The sequence below is a fragment of the Entelurus aequoreus genome, linkage group LG11 (genome assembly GCF_033978785.1).
Source record: "Entelurus aequoreus isolate RoL-2023_Sb linkage group LG11, RoL_Eaeq_v1.1, whole genome shotgun sequence".
NCBI classification, from domain to species: Eukaryota; Metazoa; Chordata; class Actinopteri; order Syngnathiformes; family Syngnathidae; genus Entelurus; species Entelurus aequoreus.
Genome location: NC_084741.1, coordinates 856,055 through 881,922, shown reverse-complemented (window position 1 = coordinate 881,922; position 25,868 = coordinate 856,055). Strand labels below are relative to the sequence as shown.

The window sequence follows — 25,868 nt, the reverse complement described above, 5'->3', positions numbered from 1 at the left end:
ATTGTCCAGGATGAGTGGAAGGTGTTGAAAGTGGAACGGTCCGAATCGGGTGAGAAATGTGGGATATGCGGACGTTTGTATATTGCCCATTTATTTTCAATGGGGAGAAATTCCGGGAAAATTGGGAATTTTGGGAAATATGTTTTTGCCTTCCATATCCAGGGTGAGTAGTATGTGTGGACGGTTGAAAGGTTGGAATCGGGTAAAAGATGGTGCAAAAATAGGAGAAATTTGGGTGTTGTAGAACTTTGAGAATGTCCATTCATTTGAATGGGAATTTCCTGGAAATTCGGAGAAAAACAAAACAAAACATGTGCACAATTGTCATAGATGGCATGGATGGGTTGGTGTTGGAATTTTTTCAATCAGTTCAGGAATGTTGACGCAGTAACGCTTTGAATTGACAATTGATATTTTGGAATTCCCGGGATTTTCGGGAAAACTGGGAATTTGTTGTAAAGAAATCCCCAACTAAGAGGAATGTTTTGATGGGGGAATGGTTGGAATTGGTGGACAAATGTGGACTGTGAAAACTTTAGAACAAAAGGTGAAAATAGGGCTTTGGAAAACCGGGAACTCTGGGAATTATTGGAAATTTGTTTTAACTGGGAAAATGGTAGTTTGATTGTCCAGGATGAGTGGAAGGTGTTGAAAGTGGAACGGTCCGAATCGGGTGAGAAATGTGGGATATGCGGAAGTTTGTATATTGCCCATTTATTTTCAATGGGGAGAAATTCCGGGAAAATTGGGAATTTTGGGAAATATGTTTTTGCCTTCAATTTCCAGGGTGAGTAGTATGTGTGGACGGTTGAAAGGTTGGAATCGGGTAAAAGATGGTGCAAAAATAGGAGAAATTTGGGTGTTGTAGAACTTTGAGAATGTCCTTTCATTTGAATGGGAATTTCCTGGAAATTCGGAGAAAACAAAAAAAAACATGTGCACAATTGTCATAGATGGTATGGATGGGTTGGTGTTGGAATTTTTTCAATGGGTTCAGGAATGTTGACGCAGTAACGCTTTGAATTGACAATTGATATTTTGGAATTCCCGGGATTTTCGGGAAAACTGGGAATTTGTTGTAAAGAAATCCCCAACTAAGAAGAATGTTTTGATGGTGGATTTGTTGGAATTGGTGGACAAATGTGGACTGTGAAAACTTTAGAACAAAAGGTGAAAATAGGGCTTTGGAAAACCGGGAACTCTGGGAATTATTGGAAATTTGTTTTAACTGGGAAAACGGTAGTTTGATTGTCCAGGATGAGTGGAAGGTGTTGAAAGTGGAACGGTCCGAATCGGGTGAGAAATGTGGGATATGCGGAAGTTTGTATATTGCCCATTTATTTTCAATGGGGAGAAATTCCGGGAAAACTGGGAATTTTGGGAAATATGTTTTTGCCTTCCATATCCAGGGTGAGTAGTATGTGAAAGGTTGGAATCGGGTAAAAGATGGTGCAAAAATAGGAGAAATTTGGGTGTTGTAGAACTTTGAGAATGTCCATTCATTTGAATGGGAATTTCCTGGAAATTCGGAGAAAACAAAACAAAACATGTGCACAATTGTCATAGATGGTATGGATGGGTTGGTGTTGGAATTTTTTCAATCAGTTCAGGAATGTTGACGCAGTAACGCTTTGAATTGACAATTGATATTTTGGAATTCCCGGGATTTTCGGGAAAACTGGGAATTTGTTGTAAAGAAATCCCCAACTAAGAGGAATGTTTTGATGGGGGAATGGTTGGAATTGGTGGACAAATGTGGACTGTGAAAACTTTAGAACAAAAGGTGAAAATAGGGCTTTGGAAAACCAGGAACTCTGGGAATTATTGGAAATTTGTTTTAACTGGGAAAATGGTAGTTTGATTGTCCAGGATGAGTGGAAAGTGTTGAAAGTGGAACGGTCCGAATCGGGTGAGAAATGTGGGATATGCGGAAGTTTGTATACTGCCCATTTATTTTCAATGGGGAGAAATTCCGGGAAAACTGGGAATTTTGGGAAATATGTTTTTGCCTTCAATTTCCAGGGTGAGTAGTATGTGTGGACGGTTGAAAGGTTCGAATCGGGTAAAAAATGGTGCAAAAACGTGAGAAAATTGGGTGTTGTAGAACTTTGAAACTGTCCATTCATTTGAATGGGAATTTCCTGGAAATTTTGAATTAAAAAAAACCAAAATAAATGGTAGTTTGATTGTCCAGGATGAGTGGAAGGTGTTGATAGTGGAACGGTCCGAATTGGGTGAGAAATGTGGGATATGCGGAAGTTTGTATATTGCCCATTTATTTTCAATGGGGAAAAAATTCCAGGAAAACTGGGAATTTTGGGAAATATGTTTTTGCCTTCAATTTCCAGGGTGAGTAGTATGTGTGGACGGTTGAAAGGTTCGAATCGGGTAAAAAATGGTGCAAAAACGTGAGAAAATTGGGTGTTGTAGAACTTTGAAACTGTCCATTCATTTGAATGGGAATTTCCTGGAAATTTTGAATAAAAAAACCCAAAATAAATAAAAAACAAAATATATATATATATATATATATATATATATATATATAGACACAATAGCACAATTGTCCCAGATGTTATGAATGGGTTGGTGTTGGAAATGTTTGAATGGGTTCAGGAATGTTGACGTAGTAACGCTTTGAATTGAGAATTGGTATTTTGGAATTCCCGGAATTTCAGGAAAAGTGGGAATTTGTTCAAAAGAAAAAAACAACTTTTGATTTCCCAACCAAGAGGAACGTTTTAATGGTGGAATGGTTGGAATTGGATGACAAATGTGAACTATGAAAACTTTATAACAAAAGGTGAAAGTAGGGCTTTGGAAAACCGGGAACTCTGGGAATTCCTGGAATTTCTTTTAACTTGGTAAAATCATACTTGGATTTTCCAGGACAAGTGGAAGGTGTTGAAAGTAGAACGGTTCAAATCGGGTGAGAAATGTGTGACGTATGGAAGTTTGTATATTGCCCATTTATTTTCAATGGTAGGAAATTCCTGGAAATTCCCGGAATTTTGGGAAATATGTCTTTGCCTTCAATATCTGAACTGGGTAAAAAAAAAATGGTGCAAAAACGGGAAAAATGTGGGTGTTGTGGAACTTTGAAAATATCCATTCATTTGAAAGGGAATTTCCTGGAAATGTTTAAATAAATAAAAAAATATAGACTCAATAACACAATTGTCCCAGATGTTATTAATCCACAATCAATAAGACATAGTCCAATATCAAAAAGACTTAGTCCACAGTCAATAGGACTTAGTCCATGGTCAATAGGACATGGTCCACAGTCAATAAGACTTAGTCCACCACCAATAAGACATAGTCCAATATCAAAAAGACTTAGTCCACAGTCAATAGGACTTAGTCCATGGTCAATAGGACATGGTCCACAGTCAATAAGACTTAGTCCACAACCAATAAGACTTAGTCCAATATCAAAAAGACTTAGTCCACAGTCAATAGGACTTAGTCCACAGTCAATAGGACATGGTCCACAGTCAATAAGACTTAGTCCACAACCAATAAGACTTAGTCCAATATCATAAAGACTTAGTCCACAGTCAAAAAGACATAGCCCACAGTCAATAAGATATAGTACACAGTCAAAAAGACATAGTCCACGGTCAATAAGATATAGTCCACAATCAGTAAAACATAGTCCACAACCAATAAGGCATTGTCCACAGTCAATAAGACATAGTACAAAGTCAATGAAACTTAGTCCACAATCAATAAGACATAGTCCAAAGTCAATGAGACTTAGTCCACAATCAATAAGACATAGTCCACAGTCAATGAGACTTAGTCCACAATCAATAAGACATAGTCCACAGTCAATAAGACATAGTCCACAACCAATAAGACTTAGTCCGCAATCAATAAGACATAGTCCACAGTCAATAGGACATAGTCCACAACCAATAAGACTTAGTCCGCAATGAATAAGACATAGTCCACAGTCAATAAGACATAGTCCACAACCAATAAGACGTAGTCCACAATCAATATAAGACATAGTACACAGTCAATACGACATAGTCCACAGTCAATAAGACTTAGTCCAATATCAAAAAGACTTAGTCCACAGCCAATAGGACATAGTCCACAGTCAATAAGACTTAGTCCAATATCAAAAAGACTTAGTCCACAATCAACAAGGCATAGTCCACAGTCAATAAAACTTAGTTTAATATCAATAATACTTAGTCTACAGTCAATAAGACATAGTCCAGAGTCAATAGAACATAGTCCACAATCAATACGACATAGTCCACAGTCAATAAGACTTAGTCCATAGTCAATAGAACATAGTCCACAATCAATAAGACATACAGTAGTCCACAATGAAAAATAATCAATAGGACCTAGTCCACAATCAGAAGTGCTTAGTCCACACAAAACAACCTAGTCCATAATTAAAATACCTCCGTCAATAATCAATAAGACATGGTCCACAATGAAAAGGTCAAAGTCCACAATGAACTAGTCTACAATTAATAAGACATAGTCCATAGTCAAACTAACCTAATTCACAATGAACATATCTCAGTCAACAATCACTAAAACATAGTTCACAATCAAAAAGACCTAGTCCACAATGAAAAGGTCCTACTCCACAATTAAAAGGCCACACAGTCCACTATGAAAAGGGCCTAGCCCACAATGAAAAACTCACAATTCACCATGAAAAAGACTTAGTCCACAATCAAAAAGAGTTAGTCCAAAATCAAAAAGGCCTAGTCCACAATGAAAAGGTCAAAGTCCACAACGAAAATGAACTAGTCCACAATCAATAAGACATAGTCCACGATCAAAACTACCAAGTCCACAATGAAAATGTCTCAGTCAACAGTCAATAAAACATAGTCCACAATGAAAATGTCTTAGTCCACATTGGAAAGTACATATTCCACAATCAAAAAGACCTAGTCTACAATCAAAAGGACCTAATTCACAATGAAAGGTTCCTAGTTCATAATTAAAAGGTCACAGGACACAATCAATAAGACATAGTCCACAATAAAAAAGGACCTAGTCCACATTCAAAAGGACTTACTCCACATTGAAATGGTCCAAGCCCAAAATCAAAAGGACTTAGTCCATAATCAAAAGGTCCAAGTCCACAATGAGACGGACCCAGTCCACAATGAAAAGGCCCTAGTCCACAATCAATAAGTGATAGTCCACAATCAAAAGGACCTAGTCCATACTCAAAATGACTTAGTCCACAATAAAAAGATCCAAGTCCACAATTAAGAGGTTCAAGTCCACAATCAAACGGACCTAGTCCACGATCAAAATGTTCAAGACTACAATGAAAAAGTCCTAGTCAACAAACAAAAGGTCCTAGTCCAAAATGAAAAGGTCCAAGTCCACAATCAAAGGGTTCAAGTCCACAATGAAAAAGTCCTAGTCAACAATCAAAAGGTCTTAGTCCCCAATTATAAGGTTCAAATCCACAATTATAAGGTTCAAGTCCACAATGATTAAGTCCTAGTCCACAATCAAAAGGTCCTTGTCCACAATCAAATTGTCTTAGTCCACAATCAAAAGGTTCAAGTCCACAATGAAAAAGTCCTGGTCAACAATGAAAAGGTCCTAGTCCACATTGGAAAGTACATATTCCACAATCAAAAAGACCTAGTCTACAATCAAAAGGACCTAATTCACAATGAAAGGTTCCTAGTTCATAATTAAAAGGTCACAGGCCACAATCAATAAGACATAGTCCACAATAAAAAAGGACCTAGTCCACATTCAAAAGGACTTACTCCACATTGAAATGGTCCAAGCCCAAAATCAAAAGGACTTAGTCCATAATCAAAAGGTCCAAGTCCACAATGAGACGGACCCAGTCCACAATGAAAAGGCCCTAGTCCACAATCAATAAGTGATAGTCCACATTCAAAAGGACCTAGTCCATACTCAAAATGACTTAGTCCACAATAAAAAGATCCAAGTCCACAATTAAGAGGTTCAAGTCCACAATCAAACGGACCTAGTCCACGATCAAAATGTTCAAGACTACAATGAAAAAGTCCTAGTCAACAAACAAAAGGTCCTAGTCCAAAATGAAAAGGTCCAAGTCCACAATCAAAGGGTTCAAGTCCACAATGAAAAAGTCCTAGTCAACAATCAAAAGGTCTTAGTCCCCAATTATAAGGTTCAAATCCACAATTATAAGGTTCAAGTCCACACTGATTAAGTCCTAGTCCACAATCAAAAGGTCCTTGTCCACAATCAAATTGTCTTAGTCCACAATCAAAAGGTTCAAGTCGACAATGAAAAAGTCCTGGTCAACAATGAAAAGGTCCTAGTCCACATTGGAAAGTACATATTCCACAATCAAAAAGACCTAGTCTACAATCAAAAGGACCTAATTCACAATGAAAGGTTCCTAGTTCATAATTAAAAGGTCACAGGACACAATCAATAAGACATAGTCCACAATAAAAAAAGGACCTAGTCCACATTCAAAAGGACTTACTCCACATTGAAATGGTCCAAGCCCAAAATCAAAAGGACTTAGTCCATAATCAAAAGGTCCAAGTCCACAATGAGACGGACCCAGTCCACAATGAAAAGGCCCTAGTCCACAATCAATAAGTGATAGTCCACATTCAAAAGGACCTAGTCCATACTCAAAATGACTTAGTCCACAATAAAAAGATCCAAGTCCACAATTAAGAGGTTCAAGTCCACAATCAAATGGACCTAGTCCACGATCAAAATGTTCAAGACTACAATGAAAAAGTCCTAGTCAACAAACAAAAGGTCCTAGTCCAAAATGAAAAGGTCCAAGTCCACAATCAAAGGGTTCAAGTCCACAATGAAAAAGTCCTAGTCAACAATCAAAAGGTCTTAGTCCCCAATTATAAGGTTCAAATCCACAATTATAAGGTTCAAGTCCACAATGATTAAGTCCTAGTCCACTATCAAAAGGTCCTTGTCCACAATCAAATTGTCTTAGTCCACAATCAAAAGCTTCAAGTCCACAATGAAAAAGTCCTGGTCAACAATGAAAAGGTCCTAGTCCACATTGGAAAGTACATATTCCACAATCAAAAAGACCTAGTCTACAATCAAAAGGACCTAATTCACAATGAAAGGTTCCTAGTTCATAATTAAAAGGTCACAGGCCACAATCAATAAGACATAGTCCACAATAAAAAAGGACCTAGTCCACATTCAAAAGGACTTACTCCACATTGAAATGGTCCAAGCCCAAAATCAAAAGGACTTAGTCCATAATCAAAAGGTCCAAGTCCACAATGAGACGGACCCAGTCCACAATGAAAAGGCCCTAGTCCACAATCAATAAGTGATAGTCCACAATCAAAAGGACCTAGTCCATACTCAAAATGACTTAGTCCACAATAAAAAGATCCAAGTCCACAATCAAACGGACCTAGTCCACGATCAAAATGTTCAAGACTACAATGAAAAAGTCCTAGTCAACAAACAAAAAGTCCTAGTCCAAAATGAAAAGGTCCAAGTCCACAATCAAAGGGTTCAAGTCCACAATGAAAAAGTCCTAGTCAACAATCAAAAGGTCTTAGTCCCCAATTATAAGGTTCAAATCCACAATTATAAGGTTCAAGTCCACAATGATTAAGTCCTAGTCCACAATCAAAAGGTCCTTGTCCACAATCAAATTGTCTTAGTCCACAATCAAAAGGTTCAAGTCCACAATGAAAAAGTCCTGGTCAACAATGAAAAGGTCCTAGTCCACATTGAAAACTTCCAAGTCCTAAGTCACAGGTCATGCAGGTCTCCAGAAGAAGAAGAAAGAAATGAGTTGAAAGTGATCTGACCTTTCACCCCTGACCTCTGACCCCGTGTAGCCAGCTGCCATGTTCTCTACGGCGAGCGTGTGGGCCTCTTCTCCTCCTCGCCCTCGCTGGAGTCAGAGAAGTTCATCGTGGCGGTGGAGAGAATGTTGGCCACGACTCCGCCCCTCCTCTACCTGCCCGCCTCCCTGCTGGAACGCGTGGGCGCCCCCCTGTGGACTCAGCACGCCGCAGCCTGGGACCACATCTTCAGCCAAGGTACGGCGTCGGAGGAACGGACGGACGGACGTCTGCTCCCTGTCACTGACCTTGTGGTCCTCCAGCCGAGAGCAGCATCCAGAGGTGCTTCCGGCGCTTGTCCTCCGAGATGGCCGCCGGGACCAAGACAGACCGGTACAGCGGCGTTCTGGGACAACTGCTGGAGAAAGGACAGCTGTCTCAGGACCTCATCAAGGCCAACATCACTGAGCTGATGGCTGGAGCTGTGGACACGGTGAGTGTGGGTCTCTGTGTGTGTGTGTTTGTGTGTGTTGATGTTGTGTTGCCGTGTCCCCAGACCGCGGTCCCCCTGCAGTTCGCTCTGTTCGAGTTGAGTCGCAACGCGGACGTGCAGGACAGCGTGAGGCAGCAGGTGAAGGCGTCGTGGGCTCAAGCAGGCGGTGATCCTCAAAAAGCCCTGCAGGGGGCGCCACTGCTTAAAGGCACCGTGAAGGAGATTCTAAGGTGCACAAAACACGGGACTTAACTTTGTGTACAGAAGTTTTTATCATCCATCTTCCTCCGCTTATCCGAGGTCGGGTCGCAGGGGCAGTAGCTTAAGCAGGGAAGCCCAGACTTCACTCTCCCCAGCCACTTTGTCCAGCTCCTCCCGGGGGATCCCGAGGCATTCCCAGACCAGCCGGGAGACATAGTCTTCCCAGCATGTCCTGGGTCTTCCCCGTGGCCCCCTACCGGTTAGACCTAGGGAGGCGTTCGGGTGGCATCCTGACCAGATGCCCGAACCACCTCATCTGGCTCCTCTCCATGTGGAGGAGCAGCGGCTTTACTTTGAGCTCATCCCGGATGACAGAGCTTCTCACCCTATCTCTAAGGGAGAGACCCGCCACCCGGCGGAGGAAACTCATTTCGGCCGCTTGTACCCGTGATCTTGTCCTTTCGGTCATAACCCAAAGCTCATGACCATAGGTGAGGATGGGAACGTAGATCAACCGGTAAATTGAGAGTTTTGCCTTCCGGCTCAGCTCCTTCTTCACCACAACGGATCCATACACCGTCCGTATCACTGACGACGCAGTACCGATCCGCCTGTCGATCTCACGATCTACTCTTCCCTCACTCATGACCGAGACTCAGAGGTACTAAAACTCCTCCACTTGGGGCAAGATCTCCTCCCTAACCCGGAGATGGCACTCCACCCTTTTTTTTTAAATCATGAACATAATTAGCTCATGGATGAGGAGCATGGCGCTGAGGCGGCCAAGGACCCAACTCGCCCCTTAAACCCTTCTGCCATGTCTCCAGTAGGACCAATCAAAGTACTGTTTCTTGCTCACTTGAATCTTTAGCTTCAGACCAGCCTGGACAGGATGCGGCAGCAGAGGAAGAGGATGGTGTTGAGGCAAGAGCAACAAGTCCTGGAGTAACTTCAGAAGCTTCAAGAGAAAAGATTCAAGGAGGCTTAGGAAAGCACCCTCAACCGGGAGAATGGACCGAGGGCAGCAATGGAGGATGACTGAAGCGGTGAAAGGACTGGACACCATGTTGTAGAGTGTCGGCCAAGTTATCGTAGCATGCCTGTGTCGACGAGATGAAAGGTGGAACTAAAAAAGCTCTCGCTAGAACCCGACGGTCTTGGCGACCAGCTAGCTTCTTCACCCCTGCAATCGCTGTACCAGCCAGTCACCATCCACCTGACACGGATGTCAACTTCCCTGTTACGCATTCTGTAACCGCCAAACCACTTATCCGAACGGAATTTCCCCAGTTTGGAGAGTCCAAAAGGTCCTCCGATGTCGCAGACTTTGTTGAACAATGTGGAAACGTCCTAGCACTCTGCCTTTTGAGTAATGCTGGGTTGATGGTAACACTCAATGCCGTTCTAAAGGGTCCTGCAAGGAGTTAGTGGTTGGCAGCCCGCACCAAAAATAACCAGGTGGTATATATTTAAGCAGTTGTTGGTGGGCTCCCTGGTTGAACATGATTGGAGCAACACTAAAGACTATGGGAGTCATGTCCAGCAGTGCAACCCTCAAAAAAGTCTGGCTGAGTCAAAGTGGGGCGGATCTCTCTGGCCGAACAATCTCTTCAGCTGGTTCCGATGAGCTTGCACGGCTCCAAAGAAGATGGTCCACAAGAGACCAATAACTGACAACTGCTGGAGAAAGGACAGCGGTCTCAGGACCTCAAGGCCAACATCACCGAGCTGATGGCTGGAGCTGTTGACGCGGTGAGCTGTCTACTCACTGATGAGTCCTTCCTTGTGGAAGGCTGTGAAGAAAGAAGGCGGGGTTCTGGAGCCAAGCGGAATTCCAAAGTTGGTCATGGTCAATGGGCAAGTCAACAAAGCGGTTGGAAAAGCCACCCTGCTCCTCAACCTGCATGACTTCCACGGCACCCAAAAGGTTCAAATGATAGCAGAGGACCACCTTGTTAATGGGCCTGGAGTTCATGACCACAGCACAGATGGTCCTCAAGACCCATCTCAGGAAGTATGTCATGCCGAAAGGGAAAAATTCAGATTTCTCCCCAAAGGAAGAAAGATGCTTCAGCAAGGAGTGTGGTACCGGGGAGTACCATCCAAGGATGGTGGGTTCAATTATCAGCCGGTAGGGCCTGTTGCTCTTGCGCCGCAGTTCCTGGCCTACTTCCAGAACAGTCCGTTTGGAGGACAACACTGGAGAATGAATACTCTCTTGAGGTTTCTGGAGATAGCCTAGTGGTTGACAGAAGGGAAAGCTGTTTGGAGCAATGTCCAAGCATGCAGGACTTGCCAACAAGACAAAAACCCCAATGATAACTTCAGTTGAGAAGATCAGAGTGGACTCAGTAGTATTAGCCGGAACTCTGTGCTGATAATGGTGGTGGACTACTACATTAAGTCTGTAGAAATGTTTGCCCTGAAAGACGCCAAAACTTCCAAAGTCTGCCAAATACTCATGGATCATCTTCACTCGCTCGGGAGTTCCCAATGACCTTGTGTCTGACCAGGGGCCACAACTCACAGGACAGCTTATGTCCCGTAGGTGCCAATCCTGCGGGGTAAGCCATCAACTCACCACAGCATACCTCCTCCACACCAACAGGACAGAAGCAGCCAATCAGACCCTCAAGACTGGGATTGCCTCCTCTGAGGGAACCAGCATCAGGACCTGGATCAGTGCTTGCCTGGATTCTGGCCTTGAATGAAATATGACATCAGGTTTTGTACACGCCATGTTGCTTGTACAAGTGTGTACAGTATAAGTAGTATAGAAGTAGTATACAGTGTGTACTCTAAGTAGTATAGAAGTAGTATACAGTGTGTACTATAAGTAGTATAGGAGTAGTATACAGTGTGTACTATAAGTAGTATAGGAGTAGTATACAGTGTGTACTATAAGTAGTATAGAAGTAGTATACAGTGTGTACTATAAGTAGTATAGGAGTAGTATACAGTGTGTACTATAAGTAGTATAGAAGTAGTATACAGTGTGTACTATAAGTAGTATAGAAGTAGTATACAGTGTGTACCATAAGTAGTATAGAAGTAGTATACAGTGTGTACTATAAGTAGTATAGAAGTAGTATACAGTGTGTACTATAAGTAGTATAGAAGCAGTATACAGTGTGTACTATAAGTAGTATCGAAGTAGTATACAGTGTGTACCATAAGTAGTATAGAAGTAGTATACAGTGTGTACCATAAGTAGTATAGAAGTAGTATACAGTGTGTACTATAAGTAGTATCGAAGTAGTATACAGTGTGTACCATAAGTAGTATAGAAGTAGTATACAGTGTGTACCATAAGTAGTATAGAGGTAGTATACAGTGTGTACTATAAGTAGTATAGAAGCAGTATACAGTGTGTAGTACTATAAGTAGTATAGAAGCAGTATATAGTGTGTACTATAAGTAGTATAGAAGCAGTACACAGTGTGTACTATAAGTAGTATAGAAGTAGTTTACAGTGTGTACTATAAGTAGTATAGAAGTAGTATACAGTGTGTACTATTAGTATAGAAGTAGTATACAGTGTGTACTATAAGTAGTATAAAAGTAGTATACAGTGCTATAAGTAGTATATAAGTAGTATACAGTGTGTACTATAAGTAGTATAGAAGTAGTATACAGTGTGTACTATAAGTAGTATAGAAGTAGTATACAGTGTGTACAGTATAAGTAGTATAGAAGTAGTATACAGTGTGCACTATAAGTAGTATAGAAGTAGTTTACAGTGTGTACTATAAGTAGTATAGAAGTAGTATACAGTGCTATAAGTAGTATAGAAGTAGTATACAGTGTGTGCTATAAGTAGTATAGAAGTAGTATACAGTGTGTACTATAAGTAGTATAGAAGTACTATACAGTGCTATAAGTAATATAGTAGTAGTATACAGTGTGTACTATAAGTAGTATATAAGTAGTATACAGTGTGTGCTATAAGTAGTATAGAAGTAGTATACAGTGTGTACTATAAGTAGTATAGAAGTAGTATGCAGTGCTATAAGTAGTATAGAAGTAGTATACAGTGTGTACTATAAGTAGTATAGAGGTAGTATACAGTGTGTACTATAAGTAGTATAGAAGTAGTATACAGTGTGTACTATAAGTAGTATAGAAGTAGTATACAGTGTGTACTATAAGTAGTATCGAAGTAGTATACAGTGCTATAAGTAGTATAGAAGTAGTATACAGTGTGTACTATAAGTAGTATAGAGGTAGTATACAGTGTGTACTATAAGTAGTATAGAAGTAGTAAACAGTGTGTACTATAAGTAGAATAGAGTAGTATACAGTGCTATAAGTAGTATAGAAGTAGTATACAGTGTGTACTATAAGTAGTATAGAAGTAGTATACAGTGTGTACTATAAATAGTATAGAAGTAGTTTACAGTGTGTACTATAAGTAGTATAGAAGTAGTATACAGTGTGTACTATAAGTAGTATAGAAGTAGTATACAGTGTGTACTATAAGTAGTATAGAAGTAGTATACAGGGTGTACTATAAGTAGTATAGAAGTAGTATACAGTGTGTACTATAAGTAGTATAGAAGTAGTATACAGGGTGTACTAAAAATAGTATAGAAGTAGTATACAGTGTGTACTACAAGGAGTATATAGATAGTACACACTTCATAAAAACCTCAATGTTGTGTATTGTTGTGTCAGGTTGTATCCAGTAGGCATCGCTGTTCAGCGATATCCCGTAAGAGATATCATTCTTCACAACTACAAAGTTCCAGCAGGGGTGAGTATCATCAGCACACATGCCATCATCAGCGGTATCGTCCATCATAGGCGGTATCGTCCATCATGAGAGTTATCGTCCATGATGTGCGTTAATCGTCCATCATGAGCAGTATCGTCCATCATGAGCGTTATCGTCCATCATGAGCAGTGTCGTCCATCATGAACGGTATCCTCCATCATGAGCAGTATCATCCATCATGAGCATTATCGTCCATCATGAACGATATCGTCCATCATGAGCGATATCGTCCATCATGAGCGTTATCGTCCATCATGAGCATGATCACCCATCATGAGCGATATTGTCCATCATGAGCGATATTTTCCATCATGAGCGATATCGTCCATCATGAGTAATATCGTATCATCATGAACGATATTGTCCATCTTGAGCGATATCATCCATCATGAGCAGTATCGTCCATCATGAACGGTATCGTCCATCATGAGTGGTATCGTCCCACATGAGCGGTATCGTCCCGCATGAGCGGTAACGTCTATCATGCATGTTGTCGTCTATGAAGAGCATTATCGTCCATCATGAGCGCTATTGTCCAACATGAGCGTTATGGTCCATCATGAACGATATCGTCCATGAAGAGCGTTATCATCCATCATGAGCGTTATCATCCATCATAAACTATATTGTCCATGAAGAGCGTTATCGTCCATCATGAGCGTTATGGTCCATCATGAACGATATCGTCCATGAAGAGTGTTATCATCCATCATGAGCGTTATCATCCATCATGAACTATATCGTCCATGAAGAGCGTTATCGTCCATCATGAGCGTTATCGTCCATCATGAACGATATCGTCTATGATGAGCGTTATCGTCCATGATGAGCATTATCATCCATCATGAACTATATCGTCCATGAAGAGTGTTATCGTCCATGAAGAGCGTTATCATCCATCATGAGCGTTATCATCCATCATGAACTATATCGTCCATGAAGAGCGTTATCGTCCATCATAAGCGTTATCATCCATCATGAGCGTTATCATCCATCATGAACGATATCGCCCATGATGAGCGTTATCATCCATCATGAGCGTTATCATCCATCATGAACTATATCGTCCATGAAGAGCGTTATCGTCCATCATGAGCGTTATGGTCCATCATGAACGATATCGTCCATGAAGAGTGTTATCATCCATCATGAGCGTTATCATCCATCATGAACTATATCGTCCATGAAGAGCGTTATCGTCCATCATGAGCGTTATGGTCCATCATGAACGATATTGTCCATGAAGAGTGTTATCATCCATCATGAGCGTTATCATCCATCATGAACTATATCGTCCATGAAGAGCGTTATCGTCCATCGTGAGCGTTATCGTCCATCATGAACGATATCGTCTATGATGAGCGTTATCGTCCATGATGAGCGTTATCATCCATCATGAACTATATCGTCCATGAAGAGTGTTATCGTCCATGAAGAGCGTTATCATCCATCATGAGCGTTATCATCCATCATGAACTATATCGTCCATTAAGAGCGTTATCGTCTATGATTAGCGTTATCGTCCATCGTGAGCGTTATCATCCATCATGAGCGTTATGGTCCATCATGAACGATATCGTCCATGAAGAGTGTTATCATCCATCATGAGCGTTATCATCCATCATGAACTATATCGTCCATGAAGAGCGTTATCGTCCATCATGAGCGTTATCGTCCATCATGAACGATATCGTCTATGATGAGCGTTATCGTCCATGATGAGCATTATCATCCATCATGAACTATATCGTCCATGAAGAGTGTTATCGTCCATGAAGAGCGTTATCATCCATCATGAGCGTTATCATCCATCATGAACTATATCGTCCATGAAGAGCGTTATCGTCCATCATAAGCGTTATCATCCATCATGAGCGTTATCATCCATCATGAACGATATCGCCCATGATGAGCGTTATCATCCATCATGAGCGTTATCATCCATCATGAACTATATCGTCCATGAAGAGCGTTATCGTCCATCATGAGCGTTATGGTCCATCATGAACGATATCGTCCATGAAGAGTGTTATCATCCATCATGAGCGTTATCATCCATCATGAACTATATCGTCCATGAAGAGCGTTATCGTCCATCATGAGCGTTATGGTCCATCATGAACGATATTGTCCATGAAGAGTGTTATCATCCATCATGAGCGTTATCATCCATCATGAACTATATCGTCCATGAAGAGCGTTATCGTCCATCGTGAGCGTTATCGTCCATCATGAACGATATCGTCTATGATGAGCGTTATCGTCCATGATGAGCGTTATCATCCATCATGAACTATATCGTCCATGAAGAGTGTTATCGTCCATGAAGAGCGTTATCATCCATCATGAGCGTTATCATCCATCATGAACTATATCGTCCATTAAGAGCGTTATCGTCTATGATTAGCGTTATCGTCCATCGTGAGCGTTATCATCCATCATGAGCGTTATGGTCCATCATGAACGATATCGTCCATGAAGAGTGTTATCATCCATCATGAGCGTTATCATCCATCATGAACTATATCGTCCATGAAGAGCGTTATCGTCCATCATGAGCGTTATCGTCCATCATGAACGATATCGTCTATGATGAGCGTTATCGTCCATGATGAGCATTATCATCCATCATGAACTATATCGTCCATGAAGAGTGTTATCGTCCATGAAGAGCGTTATCATCCATCATGAGCGTTATCATCCATCATGAACTATATCGTCCATGAAGAGCGTTATCGTCCATCATAAGCGTTATCATCCATCATGAGCGTTATCATCCATCATGAACGATATCGCCCATGATGAGCGTTATCATCCATCATGAGCGTTATCATCCATCATGAACTATATCGTCCATGAAGAGCGTTATCGTCCATCATGAGCGTTATGGTCCATCATGAACGATATCGTCCATGAAGAGTGTTATCATCCATCATGAGCGTTATCATCCATCATGAACTATATCGTCCATGAAGAGCGTTATCGTCCATCATGAGCGTTATGGTCCATCATGAACGATATTGTCCATGAAGAGTGTTATCATCCATCATGAGCGTTATCATCCATCATGAACTATATCGTCCATGAAGAGCGTTATCGTCCATCGTGAGCGTTATCGTCCATCATGAACGATATCGTCTATGATGAGCGTTATCGTCCATGATGAGCGTTATCATCCATCATGAACTATATCGTCCATGAAGAGTGTTATCGTCCATGAAGAGCGTTATCATCCATCATGAGCGTTATCATCCATCATGAACTATATCGTCCATTAAGAGCGTTATCGTCTATGATTAGCGTTATCGTCCATCGTGAGCGTTATCATCCATCATGAGCGTTATGGTCCATCATGAACGATATCGTCCATGAAAAGTGTAATCATCCATCATGAGCGTTATCATCCATCATGAACTATATCGTCCATGAAGAGCGTTATTGTCCATCATGAGCGTTATGGTCCATCATGAACGATATCGTCCATGAAGAGCGTTATCATCCATCATGAGCGTTATCATCCATCATGAACTATATCGTCCATGAAGAGCGTTATCGTCTATGATGAGCGTTATCGTCCATCGTGAGCGCTTTTGTCCAACATGAGCGTTATGGTCCATCATGAACGATATCGTCCATGAAGAGCGTTATCATCCATCATGAGCGTTATCGTCCATCATGAACTAAATCGTCCATGAAGAGCGTTATCGTCCATCATGAGCGTTATCGTCCATCATGAACGATATCGTCTATGATGAGCGTTATCGTCCATGATGAGCGTTATCATCCATCATGAACTATATCGTCCATGAAGAGCGTTATCGTCCATCATGAGCGTTATGGTCCATCATGAACGATATCGTCCATGAAGAGTGTTATCATCCATCATGAGCGTTATCATCCATCATGAACTATATCGTCCATGAAGAGCGTTATCGTCCATCATGAGCGTTATCGTCCATCATGAACGATATCGTCTATGATGAGTGTTATCGTCTATGATGAGCGTTATCATCCATCATGAACTATATCGTCCATGAAGAGTGTTATCGTCCATGAAGAGCGTTATCATCCATCATGAGCGTTATCATCCATCATGAACTATATCGTCCATTAAGAGCGTTATCGTCTATGATGAGCGTTATCGTCCATCGTGAGCGTTATCATCCATCATGAGCGTTATGGTCCATCATGAACGATATCGTCCATGAAAAGTGTTATCATCCATCATGAGCGTTATCATCCATCATGAACTATATCGTCCATGATGAGCGTTATCATCCATCATGAACTATATCGTCCATGAAGAGTGTTATCGTCCATGAAGAGCGTTATCATCCATCATGAGCGTTATCATCCATCATGAACTATATCGTCCATTAAGAGCGTTATCGTCTATGATGAGCGTTATCATCCATCGTGAGCGTTATCATCCATCATGAGCGTTATGGTCCATCATGAACGATATCGTCCATGAAAAGTGTTATCATCCATCATGAGCGTTATCATCCATCATGAACTATATCGTCCATGAAGAGCGTTATCGTCCATCATGAGCGTTATGGTCCATCATGAACGATATCGTCCATGAAGAGCGTTATCATCCATCATGAGCGTTATCATCCATCATGAACTATATCGTCCATGAAGAGCGTTATCGTCTATGATGAGCATTATCGTCCATCGTGAGCGCTTTTGTCCAACATGAGCGTTATGGTCCATCATGAACGATATCGTCCATGAAGAGCGTTATCATCCATCATGAGCGTTATCATCCATCATAAACTATATTGTCCATGAAGAGCGTTATCGTCCATCATGAGCGTTATGGTCCATCATGAACGATATCGTCCATGAAGAGTGTTATCATCCATCATGAGCGTTATCATCCATCATGAACTATATCGTCCATGAAGAGCGTTATCGTCCATCATGAGCGTTATCGTCCATCATGAACGATATCGTCTATGATGAGCGTTATCGTCCATGATGAGCATTATCATCCATCATGAACTATATCGTCCATGAAGAGTGTTATCGTCCATGAAGAGCGTTATCATCCATCATGAGCGTTATCATCCATCATGAACTATATCGTCCATGAAGAGCGTTATCGTCCATCATAAGCGTTATCATCCATCATGAGCGTTATCATCCATCATGAACGATATCGCCCATGATGAGCGTTATCATCCATCATGAGCGTTATCATCCATCATGAACTATATCGTCCATGAAGAGCGTTATCGTCCATCATGAGCGTTATGGTCCATCATGAACGATATCGTCCATGAAGAGTGTTATCATCCATCATGAGCGTTATCATCCATCATGAACTATATCGTCCATGAAGAGCGTTATCGTCCATCATGAGCGTTATGGTCCATCATGAACGATATTGTCCATGAAGAGTGTTATCATCCATCATGAGCGTTATCATCCATCATGAACTATATCGTCCATGAAGAGCGTTATCGTCCATCGTGAGCGTTATCGTCCATCATGAACGATATCGTCTATGATGAGCGTTATCGTCCATGATGAGCGTTATCATCCATCATGAACTATATCGTCCATGAAGAGTGTTATCGTCCATGAAGAGCGTTATCATCCATCATGAGCGTTATCATCCATCATGAACTATATCGTCCATTAAGAGCGTTATCGTCTATGATTAGCGTTATCGTCCATCGTGAGCGTTATCATCCATCATGAGCGTTATGGTCCATCATGAACGATATCGTCCATGAAAAGTGTAATCATCCATCATGAGCGTTATCATCCATCATGAACTATATCGTCCATGAAGAGCGTTATTGTCCATCATGAGCGTTATGGTCCATCATGAACGATATCGTCCATGAAGAGCGTTATCATCCATCATGAGCGTTATCATCCATCATGAACTATATCGTCCATGAAGAGCGTTATCGTCTATGATGAGCGTTATCGTCCATCGTGAGCGCTTTTGTCCAACATGAGCGTTATGGTCCATCATGAACGATATCGTCCATGAAGAGCGTTATCATCCATCATGAGCGTTATCGTCCATCATGAACTAAATCGTCCATGAAGAGCGTTATCGTCCATCATGAGCGTTATCGTCCATCATGAACGATATCGTCTATGATGAGCGTTATCGTCCATGATGAGCGTTATCATCCATCATGAACTATATCGTCCATGAAGAGCGTTATCGTCCATCATGAGCGTTATGGTCCATCATGAACGATATCGTCCATGAAGAGTGTTATCATCCATCATGAGCGTTATCATCCATCATGAACTATATCGTCCATGAAGAGCGTTATCGTCCATCATGAGCGTTATCGTCCATCATGAACGATATCGTCTATGATGAGTGTTATCGTCTATGATGAGCGTTATCATCCATCATGAACTATATCGTCCATGAAGAGTGTTATCGTCCATGAAGAGCGTTATCATCCATCATGAGCGTTATCATCCATCATGAACTATATCGTCCATTAAGAGCGTTATCGTCTATGATGAGCGTTATCGTCCATCGTGAGCGTTATCATCCATCATGAGCGTTATGGTCCATCATGAACGATATCGTCCATGAAAAGTGTTATCATCCATCATGAGCGTTATCATCCATCATGAACTATATCGTCCATGATGAGCGTTATCATCCATCATGAACTATATCGTCCATGAAGAGTGTTATCGTCCATGAAGAGCGTTATCATCCATCATGAGCGTTATCATCCATCATGAACTATATCGTCCATTAAGAGCGTTATCGTCTATGATGAGCGTTATCATCCATCGTGAGCGTTATCATCCATCATGAGCGTTATGGTCCATCATGAACGATATCGTCCATGAAAAGTGTTATCATCCATCATGAGCGTTATCATCCATCATGAACTATATCGTCCATGAAGAGCGTTATCGTCCATCATGAGCGTTATGGTCCATCATGAACGATATCGTCCATGAAGAGCGTTATCATCCATCATGAGCGTTATCATCCATCATGAACTATATCGTCCATGAAGAGCGTTATCGTCTATGATGAGCATTATCGTCCATCGTGAGCGCTTTTGTCCAACATGAGCGTTATGGTCCATCATGAACGATATCGTCCATGAAGAGCGTTATCATCCATCATGAGCGTTATCATCCATCATAAACTATATTGTCCATGAAGAGCGTTATCGTCCATCATGAGCGTTATGGTCCATCATGAACGATATCGTCCATGAAGAGTGTTATCATCCATCATGAGCGTTATCATCCATCATGAACTATATCGTCCATGAAGAGCGTTATCGTCCATCATGAGCGTTATCGTCCATCATGAACGATATCGTCTATGATGAGCGTTATCGTCCATGATGAGCATTATCATCCATCATGAACTATATCGTCCATGAAGAGTGTTATCGTCCATGAAGAGCGTTATCATCCATCATGAGCGTTATCATCCATCATGAACTATATCGTCCATGAAGAGCGTTATCGTCCATCATAAGCGTTATCATCCATCATGAGCGTTATCATCCATCATGAACGATATCGCCCATGATGAGCGTTATCATCCATCATGAGCGTTATCATCCATCATGAACTATATCGTCCATGAAGAGCGTTATCGTCCATCATGAGCGTTATGGTCCATCATGAACGATATCGTCCATGAAGAGTGTTATCATCCATCATGAGCGTTATCATCCATCATGAACTATATCGTCCATGAAGAGCGTTATCGTCCATCATGAGCGTTATGGTCCATCATGAACGATATTGTCCATGAAGAGTGTTATCATCCATCATGAGCGTTATCATCCATCATGAACTATATCGTCCATGAAGAGCGTTATCGTCCATCGTGAGCGTTATCGTCCATCATGAACGATATCGTCTATGATGAGCGTTATCGTCCATGATGAGCGTTATCATCCATCATGAACTATATCGTCCATGAAGAGTGTTATCGTCCATGAAGAGCGTTATCATCCATCATGAGCGTTATCATCCATCATGAACTATATCGTCCATTAAGAGCGTTATCGTCTATGATTAGCGTTATCGTCCATCGTGAGCGTTATCATCCATCATGAGCGTTATGGTCCATCATGAACGATATCGTCCATGAAGAGTGTTATCATCCATCATGAGCGTTATCATCCATCATGAACTATATCGTCCATGAAGAGCGTTATCGTCCATCATGAGCGTTATCGTCCATCATGAACGATATCGTCTATGATGAGCGTTATCGTCCATGATGAGCATTATCATCCATCATGAACTATATCGTCCATGAAGAGTGTTATCGTCCATGAAGAGCGTTATCATCCATCATGAGCGTTATCATCCATCATGAACTATATCGTCCATGAAGAGCGTTATCGTCCATCATAAGCGTTATCATCCATCATGAGCGTTATCATCCATCATGAACGATATCGCCCATGATGAGCGTTATCATCCATCATGAGCGTTATCATCCATCATGAACTATATCGTCCATGAAGAGCGTTATCGTCCATCATGAGCGTTATGGTCCATCATGAACGATATCGTCCATGAAGAGTGTTATCATCCATCATGAGCGTTATCATCCATCATGAACTATATCGTCCATGAAGAGCGTTATCGTCCATCATGAGCGTTATGGTCCATCATGAACGATATTGTCCATGAAGAGTGTTATCATCCATCATGAGCGTTATCATCCATCATGAACTATATCGTCCATGAAGAGCGTTATCGTCCATCGTGAGCGTTATCGTCCATCATGAACGATATCGTCTATGATGAGCGTTATCGTCCATGATGAGCGTTATCATCCATCATGAACTATATCGTCCATGAAGAGTGTTATCGTCCATGAAGAGCGTTATCATCCATCATGAGCGTTATCATCCATCATGAACTATATCGTCCATTAAGAGCGTTATCGTCTATGATTAGCGTTATCGTCCATCGTGAGCGTTATCATCCATCATGAGCGTTATGGTCTATCATGAACGATATCGTCCATGAAGAGTGTTATCATCCATCATGAGCGTTATCATCCATCATGAACTATATCGTCCATGAAGAGCGTTATCGTCCATCATGAGCGTTATCGTCCATCATGAACGATATCGTCTATGATGAGCGTTATCGTCCATGATGAGCATTATCATCCATCATGAACTATATCGTCCATGAAGAGTGTTATCGTCCATGAAGAGCGTTATCATCCATCATGAGCGTTATCATCCATCATGAACTATATCGTCCATGAAGAGCGTTATCGTCCATCATAAGCGTTATCATCCATCATGAGCGTTATCATCCATCATGAACGATATCGCCCATGATGAGCGTTATCATCCATCATGAGCGTTATCATCCATCATGAACTATATCGTCCATGAAGAGCGTTATCGTCCATCATGAGCGTTATGGTCCATCATGAACGATATCGTCCATGAAGAGTGTTATCATCCATCATGAGCGTTATCATCCATCATGAACTATATCGTCCATGAAGAGCGTTATCGTCCATCATGAGCGTTATGGTCCATCATGAACGATATTGTCCATGAAGAGTGTTATCATCCATCATGAGCGTTATCATCCATCATGAACTATATCGTCCATGAAGAGCGTTATCGTCCATCGTGAGCGTTATCGTCCATCATGAACGATATCGTCTATGATGAGCGTTATCGTCCATGATGAGCGTTATCATCCATCATGAACTATATCGTCCATGAAGAGTGTTATCGTCCATGAAGAGCGTTATCATCCATCATGAGCGTTATCATCCATCATGAACTATATCGTCCATTAAGAGCGTTATCGTCTATGATTAGCGTTATCGTCCATCGTGAGCGTTATCATCCATCATGAGCGTTATGGTCCATCATGAACGATATCGTCCATGAAAAGTGTTATCATCCATCATGAGCGTTATCATCCATCATGAACTATATCGTCCATGAAGAGCGTTATTGTCCATCATGAGCGTTATGGTCCATCATGAACGATATCGTCCATGAAGAGCGTTATCATCCATCATGAGCGTTATCATCCATCATGAACTATATCGTCCATGAAGAGCGTTATCGTCTATGATGAGCGTTATCGTCCATCGTGAGCGCTTTTGTCCAACATGAGCGTTATGGTCCATCATGAACGATATCGTCCATGAAGAGCGTTATCATCCATCATGAGCGTTATCGTCCATCATGAACTAAATCGTCCATGAAGAGCGTTATCGTCCATCATGAGCGTTATCGTCCATCATGAACGATATCGTCTATGATGAGCGTTATCGTCCATGATGAGCGTTATCATCCATCATGAACTATATCGTCCATGAAGAGCGTTATCGTCCATCATGAGCGTTATGGTCCATCATGAACGATATCGTCCATGAAGAGTGTTATCATCCATCATGAGCGTTATCATCCATCATGAACTATATCGTCCATGAAGAGCGTTATCGTCCATCATGAGCGTTATCGTCCATCATGAACGATATCGTCTATGATGAGTGTTATCGTCTATGATGAGCGTTATCATCCATCATGAACTATATCGTCCATGAAGAGTGTTATCGTCCATGAAGAGCGTTATCATCCATCATGAGCGTTATCATCCATCATGAACTATATCGTCCATTAAGAGCGTTATCGTCTATGATGAGCGTTATCGTCCATCGTGAGCGTTATCATCCATCATGAGCGTTATGGTCCATCATGAACGATATCGTCCATGAAAAGTGTTATCATCCATCATGAGCGTTATCATCCATCATGAACTATATCGTCCATGATGAGCGTTATCATCCATCATGAACTATATCGTCCATGAAGAGTGTTATCGTCCATGAAGAGCGTTATCATCCATCATGAGCGTTATCATCCATCATGAACTATATCGTCCATTAAGAGCGTTATCGTCTATGATGAGCGTTATCATCCATCGTGAGCGTTATCATCCATCATGAGCGTTATGGTCCATCATGAACGATATCGTCCATGAAAAGTGTTATCATCCATCATGAGCGTTATCATCCATCATGAACTATATCGTCCATGAAGAGCGTTATCGTCCATCATGAGCGTTATGGTCCATCATGAACGATATCGTCCATGAAGAGCGTTATCATCCATCATGAGCGTTATCATCCATCATGAACTATATCGTCCATGAAGAGCGTTATCGTCTATGATGAGCATTATCGTCCATCGTGAGCGCTTTTGTCCAACATGAGCGTTATGGTCCATCATGAACGATATCGTCCATGAAGAGCGTTATCATCCATCATGAGCGTTATCATCCATCATGAACTATATCGTCCATGAAGAGCGTTATCGTCCATCATGAGCGTTATGGTCCATCATGAACAATATCGTCATGAAGAGCGTTATCATCCATCATGAGCGTTATCGTCCATCATGAACGATATCGTCCATGAAGAGTGTTATCGTCCATGAAGAGCGTTATCATCCATCATGAACTATATCCTCCATGAAGAGTGTTATCGTCCATGAAGAGCGTTATCATCCATCATGAGCGTTATCATCCATCATGAACTATATCGTCCATGAAGAGCGTTATCGTCCATCATGAGCGTTATCGTCCATCATGAACGATATCGTCTATGATGAGCGTTATCGTCCATGATGAGCGTTATCATCCATCATGAACTATATTGTCCATGAAGAGTGTTATCGTCCATGAAGAGCGTTATTATCCATCATGAGCGTTATCATTCATCATGAACTATATCGTCCATGAAGAGCGTTATCATCCATCATGAGCGTTATCGTCCATCATGAACTATATCGTCCATGAAGAGCGTTATTGTCCATCATGAGCGTTATCGTCCATGAAGAGCGTTATCATCCATCATGAGCGTTATCATCCATCATGAACTATATCGTCCATGAAGAGCGTTATCATCCATCATGAGCGTTATCATCCATCATGAACGATATTGTCCATGAAGAGCGTTATCATCCATCATGAGCGTTATCATCCATCATGAACTATATCGTCCATGAAGAGCGTTATCATCCATCATGAACTATATCGTCCATGAAGAGCGTTATCGTCCATCATGAGCGTTATCGTCCATCATGAACGATATCGTCCATGAAGAGTGTTATCATCCACCATGAGCGTTATCATCCATCATGAACTATATCGTCCATGAAGAGCGTTATCGTCCATCATGAGCGTTATCGTCCTTCATGAACGATATCGTCTATGATCAGCGTTATCATCCATCATGAACTATATCGTCCATGAAGAGTGTTATCGTCCATGAAGAGTGTTATCGTCCATGAAGAGTGTTATCGTCCATGAAGAGTGTTATCGTCCATGAAGAGCGTTATCATCCATCATGAGCGTTATCATCCATCATGAACTATATCGTCCATTAAGAGCGTTATCGTCTATGATTAGCGTTATCGTCCATCGTGAGCGTTATCATCCATCATGAGCGTTATGGTCCATCATGAACGATATCGTCCATGAAGAGTGTTATCATCCATCATGAGCGTTATCATCCATCATGAACTATATCGTCCATGAAGAGCGTTATCGTCCATCATGAGCGTTATCGTCCATCATGAAC

The 25,868-nt window shown here is 41.4% G+C and overlaps 1 protein-coding gene across 3 annotated transcripts in view; it reads left to right on the top strand.

Moving 5' to 3' along the window:
• The window catches only part of LOC133659683 (cytochrome P450 11B, mitochondrial-like), a 56,825-nt gene that overhangs the window by 10,378 nt on the left and 20,579 nt on the right, over positions 1 to 25,868 (top strand). The window contains exons 4-7 of one of the 3 annotated variants that reach the window (XM_062062268.1): positions 7,845 to 8,048; positions 8,114 to 8,283; positions 8,347 to 8,513; positions 13,159 to 13,237. In XM_062062268.1, the coding sequence (XP_061918252.1) occupies positions 7,845 to 8,048; positions 8,114 to 8,283; positions 8,347 to 8,513; positions 13,159 to 13,237 (620 nt within the window). Of the gene's footprint in view, positions 1 to 7,844; positions 8,049 to 8,113; positions 8,514 to 11,032; positions 11,252 to 13,158; positions 13,238 to 25,868 lie in introns of those variants that run through there. The other 2 variants (XM_062062269.1, XM_062062267.1) reach the window with 2 other exon arrangements.